General features: G+C 46.6%; 1 protein-coding gene across 2 annotated transcripts in view; it reads right to left on the reverse strand.

Moving 5' to 3' along the window:
• Window positions 1–104: 104 nt before the first annotated feature.
• Window positions 105–9,036, reverse strand: part of LOC133660321 (NIPA-like protein 2) — a 49,386-nt gene continuing 40,454 nt past the window's right edge. Inside the window, exons 9-11 of one of the 2 annotated variants that reach the window (XM_062063720.1) lie at window positions 3,398–3,461; window positions 3,225–3,322; window positions 105–467 (exon numbers count right to left, since the gene is read on the reverse strand). In XM_062063720.1, coding sequence (XP_061919704.1) covers window positions 361–467; window positions 3,225–3,322; window positions 3,398–3,461 — 269 coding nt within the window. In that variant the 3' untranslated portion in view covers window positions 105–360. The remainder of the gene's footprint in view (window positions 468–3,224; window positions 3,323–3,397; window positions 3,462–9,036) is intronic. The other variant, XM_062063721.1, reaches the window with a different exon arrangement.

Below are 9,036 nucleotides of genomic sequence, written 5' to 3' on the forward strand. Positions count from 1 at the left end.
GTTTTTATGTGCTGGTCTGAGGTTTATTTTTAGGTAAGGTGTTCTGCAGACTAAAGTATTGCATAGGGTCTAGAGATGCTACTTTTTACGAAGCACTTGTTTTGACTCCTCCTTCACCATCGGGACAGAAGTGCTTTTTATTTGATGTGTAGACCTAAACATGGTCCTTTACTGTACAAGTTGTCACACATTGGACTCGTCAAGATTTCCACCTGAACAAGTTGATACTAAGTCACTAAGTTCTTATTTTGAGCGTTGTTCGTCCAATAATCCTGCAACAACAAAAAACAGGAAAGAAAAGTTCTTGCAATGATGCAGTGGGGGTCCTGCATATGTTCACACACTTCCTTGAAAGTCCTCCTAAGACTCGTCGTTTTTTCCAGCCCTGTGACACATGAGTTTGTCTGCCAGTGATCCGTACGTTCGAGTCTTCGCCTCAGGCTGCACTTTGTCCGCGTGTCTTCTTCCTGTGAATAACAAAGCCCAACGCTCATTTTGCCTTTGTTGTACCCTTCCATCATAGAAATGTAAACATTTCACCTGACACAGAGCGATAAAGGACGTTCGCAAACAAGTTAAATATTTTGAATGGCCCTTTTAACCCTATGTGACTGACTATACACACACAGGATCCAAAAGGACTCCACTAATCAAAGTGTCAGCAATAAATATACAGTACAGGCCAAAAGTTTGGACACACCTCATTTCAATTAATTTTCATTATTTTCATGACTATTTACATTGTAGATTGTCACTGAAGGCATCAAAACTATGACACCTGTGAAGTGAAAACCATTTCAGGTGACTACCTCTTGAAGCTCATCAAGAGAATGCCAAGAGTGTGCAAAGCAGTGATCAGAGCAAAGGATGGCTATTTTAAAGAAACTAGAATATAAAACCTGTTTTCAGTTATTTCACCTTTTTTTGTTAAGTACATAACTCCACATGTGTTCATTCATAGTTTTGATGCCTTCAGTGACAATCTACAATGTAAATAGTCATGAAAATGCATTGAATGAGAAGGTGTGTCCAAACTTTTGGCCTGTACTGTATATATTTTTGCTTTCAACGCTTTAATTCTTTAACCACTTTGGGTCTATTGATATCAAATGTATTACTTTTTATGTTAGTGAAACACTTTTATTAATAGGAAAATGCAAAATATGCAATATTTCAAAAAAATTTACAGAGTGGATAACAGGCTAGAGCAGTGGTCCCCAACCTTTTTGTAGCTGGGGACCGGTCAACGCTTGAAAATTTGTCCCACAGACCGGGGGGTGGGTGGGTGGGGGGGGGGTTTCTCTCCATAAAGAAATACAATCATGTGTGCTTACGGACTGTATCCCTGCAGACTGTATTGATCTATATTGATATATAATGTATATATTATGTTTTTTATGTTGATTTAATTAAAAACATTTTTTTTTTTTTTTTTAATTAAATTGTACCGGTCCGCGGCCCGGTGGTTGGGGACCACTGGGCTAGAGTCTTTCTTGGTTTTCAATTGGCAAAAATTTGATTATTTTAGTTTTTATGGAAAAAGGTTCATATACCAGGATTAAAGTTAAAATTGGATTGTGTTTTTGATTGCAACGTTGGTAAAATAGGAAATAGAGTATACTGTACAGATAAATATATTACACTTTTTCACAATATATTTATCTGTACAGTAACCTATTTATATATGCACCTTATTGCTTTTTTATCCTGCACTACCATGAGCTTATGTAACGAAATTCCGTTCTTATCTGTACTGTAAAGTTCAAATTTGAATGACAATAAAAAAGGAAGTCTAAGTCTAAAGTCTGTTAAAAATAGCAGTTATAATGGGAGTCAATGGGACCTTAAGAGAAAGTGTGTATACTTTATTTCCTATTTTACCAACGTTGCAATCAAAAACACAATCCAATCTTATAAAGAAGAAAACCTACCTGGCAAAACTTTGTGACCGCTAACTTTCAAACTGAACAATCCCATCACATCAGGAGCACATGTAACACCCGTGCACAAGGGGCATTACATGTGATCTAGGGGTGTTAAGTGGACGATGAGAACCAATTGACAGTTGGGAGCTGTTCATTTGCAAGACATTGTATGAACAAATATAAATTGCCCAGGCAAAGGAATCGTATTCGTAGCAGCATTTGGATTCATATTTCTTGTTCATTGTTCTGCCGCAGACTTGTAAAGCAGTTAACTGTACACACACACCAGGTAGGGCAGTAACATTTTGCATTCACATTTTTATCTTGACCTAATTTTATTGTAGTTTTATAAACTTCCTGTAGGGCTGCTTAACTAGCGGCTAATCTGGCCCCGGAATGACAACATAACGTATGGGGGGGGGAGATCTCATTGTCAATCATATGGGATGGTACTGTATATTGGATAGAAACCAAATTACATTATCAATGCTTCAGAATAATTCCCACCAATAGAGTATTTATTGTAAATTTGAATGATTTTGATCTAAATCAGGGGTGTCAAACGTACGGCCCGCGGGCCCGATCAGGCCCACGAACAGGTTTTATCCGGCCCGCAGGATGAGTTTGCTAAGTACAAAAATTAGCCGAAATTTTTGAATGAAAGAAACTGCTTTTCTAAATGTGTCTATTAGATATCGCCATAGCAATTCTTTGTATATTTGTAGATGATGCTACATTCGTATAAAATAAACCACGTGATGTTAGTGCACCAGTTGAGGAAAATGAGCAAACTACATGAATAAAATCCTGTAATTTGATTTTGATATAATATTTTCATCTTAATAGATTGAAAATTAACACCAATGAGTTGATTGATGAACATTATCGCATCATTAATTCAAAAAGCATAAATAACGACAAATAAAGGTAGACTACTATAAACCGCAACATGTAAGTGTAAAAAAACCACAACAACATTATGATTTGTACATTTTCAGAATGTGCTTGTTCAATTTTTAAACAAAGAAAACAATCTGAAGTTGTCTTTATTTTGAAGTCTACTCCCAAGTCCGGCCCACTTGGGAGTAGATTTTTCTCCATGTGGCCCCTGACCTAAAATGAGTTTGACACCCCTGATCTAAATCTTATAACCTCTCCCACTGTCTTTTGAACAAACAATTCCTCAAGTTTTGGCTCCTTTCAAAGAGCCTTAAGTCCCATCTCCACTGTCACTTCCTGCTCTGCACGGCCAGCACAATCAAGAGAAAGCTTTGAGATGATAAACGATACAAAACCCACCTGGGACCGTATCCATGGCAATAATGTTAGCGTCTTGTTGCTTTGCTTTCGGTCTGTTTCGGGCTATCAGGAAAACTCCAAGGAAAGACAGTAGACAGCTAGAAACAAAAAGTGGACACTTTAGTCCATTTGAACTATTGATAAGCATATGCTGTTTTATAGTCGGTCCTCACCCAAAGAGGAACATGAAAATATTCAACAATGCCAAGCCTTCAAATTCCTGGTAAAAGATTATCCCTGGAAAGCAAAATGGAGCGTTAAAATTCAACATCAATAACTCCTGCGGGAAAGAGTCTTTAGTGGAAGGCGGGTCATAAATAATGCTTACAAGAAGAATTTTCAGGACATATTTAATAATAGGACCACAAACAAAGTTTAGATTTTTAATGATTTATTTGGATGGGATGGTGGTTCTATGAATAAAGGTCAACACGCCATCGTATGGGTCACTCTGTCTGAGGCTTAGCTGTTCAGCGGACAATTAACACCTGCAAAGGGTGCAATCAGAGCCTATAAGTTGTCTCACAGGCTGGACCAAAAAGCTCTCCTGGCCAATGTTCCCTCTAAGGTGCGCGCCTGTGCAATTGCGCACTGCTCAAGCGTCCTCTGCGCACGGCAAATCTATGCCACACACAGAATCAAATAAAAAAATAAGCGCTTAACAATTTTCGACACACGGACACGACAGAGAAAACAGTTTTCGTCATCCTTGTTCAAATATTGTAACGTCTGTCGAGACGCTTTGAGGACATGAATTCCTTCCATCACTTTACTGAGCCAAACTCTGTATTGTCGGCCATAAACACATCACCAAAACATTAGTAAAAAAAATGATATCTAGCAAAAGTGGTCATTTTCTGCAGTACAAACCAGACCAAAAGCAACTTTGTTATATCAACAGCAGCCGCTCGCTCTTTCTCACTTGCGCCAACACATGCACATATGGTACTTAGCCAGTGATGCGTTTACAGCCACACAAAAAGTCGGACAACTCCAACACCACACATAAAGTGTCATTCCAGGTCGTTACACTATGATTTACCAATCAAATGTGTGCTTATTCTAGTGTCATTTATTAGGAATCTTAATTGATAAATATTAATCATGAAATGCTGTTAATATATTAAATAAATACTAATAAAAATATATTTTTTACAAACAGGAAGTTGCAGGAACGTACACATGATCCCCTGCTTACATCTCATTGTGCAACATGTGAATGTTTTAATGGGAACTAAATGCAATGTCTGAAAGGGGTACAAATTATTTCCAAAGCAGCACCTCCACCCAGACAAACAATACAAGTACACAGTTCATGAAAAACAATATCTGTTGTTATTGTCATTGTAAGTGGGCTTAAACACTTATAGTAGAAATGGAAATGACTGCTGTCATTTGATTATAATAATAAGAGAATGTTGTCTGTCTATCTGTGTTGGCCCTGCGATGAGGTGGGGACTTGTCCAGGGTGTACCCCGCCTTCCGCCCGAATGCAGCTGAGATAGGCTCCAGCACCCCCCGTGACCCCGAAGGGAATAAGCGGTAGAAGATGGATGGATGGAGATTTAAGTTGTTATTTAGTCAGTTTTGGGACAGGTGTGCTGCTGGTGTAGCCACAGTGTGCACGTCTGACCTCGCTCACATGGGCTCCACTGAATGCTAAGGGAGTTTTTGCGTTTGCTCACACACATGACAAATCAGAGGGAACATTGCTCCTGGCATCACTGGAGCCGGCAGACTTGGCGTCGCGCCTATACCACTGAGGCCATTGAGTGACCAAAAACCTGAGCATGTGCGCTGGTTGCCCGCAGCAACATGTCCGCTGTGCCAAGCATCTTAGCCATCTCACCACTCGGGGCTGCTGAAACAACATCCTGCAGCGGGCCCTCGATCTAAAGCAGCAACAAGGAATTGGTGCACGCCAGCCTGGCTGCTAAAGCTGAGGCATGATAAGCTCGGCGGAGCCGGTTATCAGTTGCCCTGCAGGTTATCAGTTGCCCTGCAGGTTGATTTGCATTCCTGCCAGCTCTTGCCACAGCTTCTGCTAGCATAGCAAAAGTAGGCCCAACTTGGAGGGCCGTGGCCCCCACATATGTTTCTACCCCTGCGATTTTGGCCAGTTGGGTCATCAGGAGGGCTGCGGAACGAGGAGACCCTAATTTCATTTTTTTTCATGTTTATGTAACACTTCATGTGAAGCTTCTCACTCCTTGGAAGATAATATTAACTTCTCATAGCCAAACCAGTCCATCTTTCTCTTTTGGAGTCGTCTGGTAATGGCAACATGCGAGGCTCCAGCAGCGACGTGTGTTGCATTCATCAGAATACCTTTATTGTCATTGTATGGAAACAACAAACTCCTCTCTGAGCTGCCACCTTACCGTGGTAGAGGAGTTTGCGTGTCCCAATGATCCTAGGAGCTATGTTGTCCGGGGGCTTTATGCCCCCTGGTAGGGTCTCCCAAGACAAACTGGTCCTAAGTGAGGGATCAGACAAAGAGCAGCTCGAAGACCTCAATGAAAAATAAAACCTATGGACCCAGATTTCCCTCGCCCGGACGCGGGTCACCGGGGCCCCCCTCTTGAGCCAGGCCCGGAGGTGGGGCACGATGGCGAGCGCCTGGTGGCCGGGCCTGTCCCCATGGGGCCCGGCCGGGCACAGCCCGAAGAGGCAACGTGGGTTCCCCCTCCAATGGGCTCACCACCCATAGCAGGGGTCATAGAGGTCGGGTGCGATGTGAGCTGGGCGGAAGCCGAGGGCAGGGCACTTGGCGGTCCGATCCTCGGCTACAGAAGCTAGCTCTTGGGACGTGGAACGTCACCTCGCTGGGGGGGAAGGAGCCTGAGCTAGTGCGCGAGGTGGAGAAGTTCCGACTAGACAAAGTCGGACTCACTTCGACGCACAGCAAGGGCTCTGGAACCAGTTCTCTCGAGAGGGGCTGGACTCTCTTCTACTCTGGCGTTGCCGGCAGTGAGAGGCGACGGGCTGGGGTGGCAATTCTTGTTGTCCCCCGGCTCAGAGCCTGCATGTTGGAGTTCAACTCGGTGGACGAGAGGGTAGCTTCCCTCCGCCTTCGGGTGGGGGAGCGGGTCCTGACTGTGGTTTGCGTTTACGCGCCAAACCGCAGCTCAGAGTACCCACCCTTTTTGGATTCATTCGAGGGAGTACTTGAGAGTGCTCCCCCGGGTGATTCCCTCGTTCTACTGGGAGACTTCAACGCTCATGTTGGCAGCGACAGTGAAACCTGGAGAGGCGTGATTGGGAAGAATGGCTGCCCGGATCTGAACCCGAGCGGTGTTTTGTTATTGGACTTTTGTGCCCGTCACAGATTGTCCATAACGAACACCATGTTCAAACATAAGGGTGTCCATATGTGCACTTGGCACCAGGACACCCTATGCCGCAGTTCCATGATCGACTTTGTAGTTGTCGTCGGATTTGCGACCTCATGTTTTGGACACTCGGGTGAAGAGAGGGGCGGAGCTTTCTACCGATCACCACCTGGTGGTGAGTTGGCTGCGATGGTGGGGGAGGATGCCGGACAGACCAGGCAGGCCCAAACGCATTGTGAGGGTTTGCTGGGAACGTCTGGCAGAGTCTCCTGTCAGAGAGAGTTTCAATTCCCACCTCCGGAAGAACTTTGAACATGTCACGAGGGAGGTGCTGGACATTGAGTCCGAATGGACCATGTTCCGCACCTCTATTGTCGAGGCGGCTGATTGGAGCTGTGGCCGCAAGGTAGTTGGTGCCTGTCGTGGCGGTAATCCTAGAACCCGTTGGTGGACACCGGGGGTGAGGGATTCCGTCAAGCTGAAAAAGGAGTCCTATCGGGTTCTTTTGGCTCATAGGACTCCTGAGGCAGCGGACAGGTACCGACAGGCCAAGCGGTGTGCGGCTTCGGCGGTCGCGGAGGCAAAAACTCGGACATGGGAGGAGTTCGGGGAAGCCATGGAAAACGACTTCCGGACGCCTTCGAAGCGATTCTGGACCTCCATCCGCCGCCTCAGAAAGGGGGAGCAGTGCACTATCAACACCGTGTATGGTGAGGATGGTGTTCTGCTGACCTCGACTGCGGATGTTGTGGATCGGTGGAGGGAATACTTTGAAGACCTCCTCAATCCCACCAACGCGTCTTCCTATGAGGAAGCAGTGCCTGGGGAATCTGTGGTGGGCTCTCCTATTTCTGCGGCTGAGGTTGCTGAGGTAGTTAAAAAGCTCCTCGGTGGCAAGGCCCCGGGGGTGGATGAGATCCGCCCGGAGTTCCTTAAGGCTCTGGATGCTGTGGGGCTGTCTTGGTTGACAAGACTCTGCAGCATCGCGTGGACATCGGGGGCGGTACCTCTGGATTGGCAGACCGGGGTGGTGGTTCCTCTCTTTAAGAAGGGGAACCGGAGGGTGTGTTCTAACTATCGTGGGATCACACTCCTCAGCCTTCCCGGTAAGGTCTATTCGGGTGTGCTACTGAGGAGGCTACGCCGGATAGTCGAACCTCAGATTCAGGAGGAACAGTGTGGTTTTCGTCCTGGTCGTGGAACTGTGGACCAGCTCTATACTCTCGGCAGGGTCCTTGAGGGTGCATGGGAGTTTGCCCAACCAGTCTACATGTGTTTTGTGGACTTGGAGAAGGCATTCGACCGTGTCCCTCGGGAAGTCCTGTGGGGAGTGCTCAGAGAGTATGGGGTATCGGACTGTCTGATTGTGGCGGTCCGCTCCCTGTATGATCAGTGCCAGAGTTTGGTCCGCATTGCCGGCAGTAAGTCGGACACGTTTCCAGTGAGGGTTGGACTCCGCCAAGGCTGCCCTTTGTCACCGATTCTGTTCATAACTTTTATGGACAGAATTTCTAGGCGCAGTCAAGGCGTTGAGGGGATCTGGTTTGGTGGCTGCAGGATTAGGTCTCTGCTTTTTGCAGATGATGTGGTCCTGATGGCTTCATCTGGCCAGGATCTTCAGCTCTCGCTGGATCGGTTCGCAGCTGAGTGTGAAGCGACTGGGATGAGAATCAGCACCTCCAAGTCCGAATCCATGGTTCTCGCCCGGAAAAGGGTGGAGTGCCATCTCCGGGTTGCGGAGGAGACCCTGCCCCAAGTAGAGGAGTTCAAGTACCTCGGAGTCTTGTTCACGAGTGAGGGAAGAGTGGATCGTGAGATCGACAGGCGGATCGGTGCGGCGTCTTCAGTAATGCGGACGCTGTATCGATCCGTTGTGGTGAAGAAGGAGCTGAGCCGGAAGGCAAAGCTCTCAATTTACCGGTCGATCTACGTTCCCATCCTCACCTATGGTCATGAGCTTTGGGTTATGACCGAAAGGACAAGATCACGGGTACAAGCGGCCGAAATGAGTTTCCTCCGCCGGGTGGCGGGGCTCTCCCTTAGAGATAGGGTGAGAAGCTCTGCCATCCGGGGGGAGCTCAAAGTAAAGCCGCTGCTCCTCCACATCGAGAGGAGCCAGATGAGGTGGTTCGGGCATCTGGTCAGGATGCCACCCGAACGCCTCCCTAGGGAGGTGTTTAGGGCACGTCCGACCGGTAGGAGGCCACGGGGAAGACCCAGGACACGTTGGGAAGACTATGTCTCCCGGCTGGCCTGGGAACGCCTCGGGATCCCCCGGGAGGAGCTGGACGAAGTGGCTGGGGAGAGGGAAGTCTGGGCTTCCCTGCTTAAGCTGCTGCCCCCGCGACCCGACCTCGGATAAGCGGAAGAAGATGGATGGACGGATGGATGGAAACAACGAAATTGGACAGCAATCCAGCTCAGTGCTTTTAAAACAAACCTACATAAAATAGTCTTAAGACAACAATAATAAAACAATT

Source organism: Entelurus aequoreus, linkage group LG11 (genome assembly GCF_033978785.1).
Source record: "Entelurus aequoreus isolate RoL-2023_Sb linkage group LG11, RoL_Eaeq_v1.1, whole genome shotgun sequence".
Lineage (NCBI taxonomy): Eukaryota > Metazoa > Chordata > Actinopteri > Syngnathiformes > Syngnathidae > Entelurus > Entelurus aequoreus.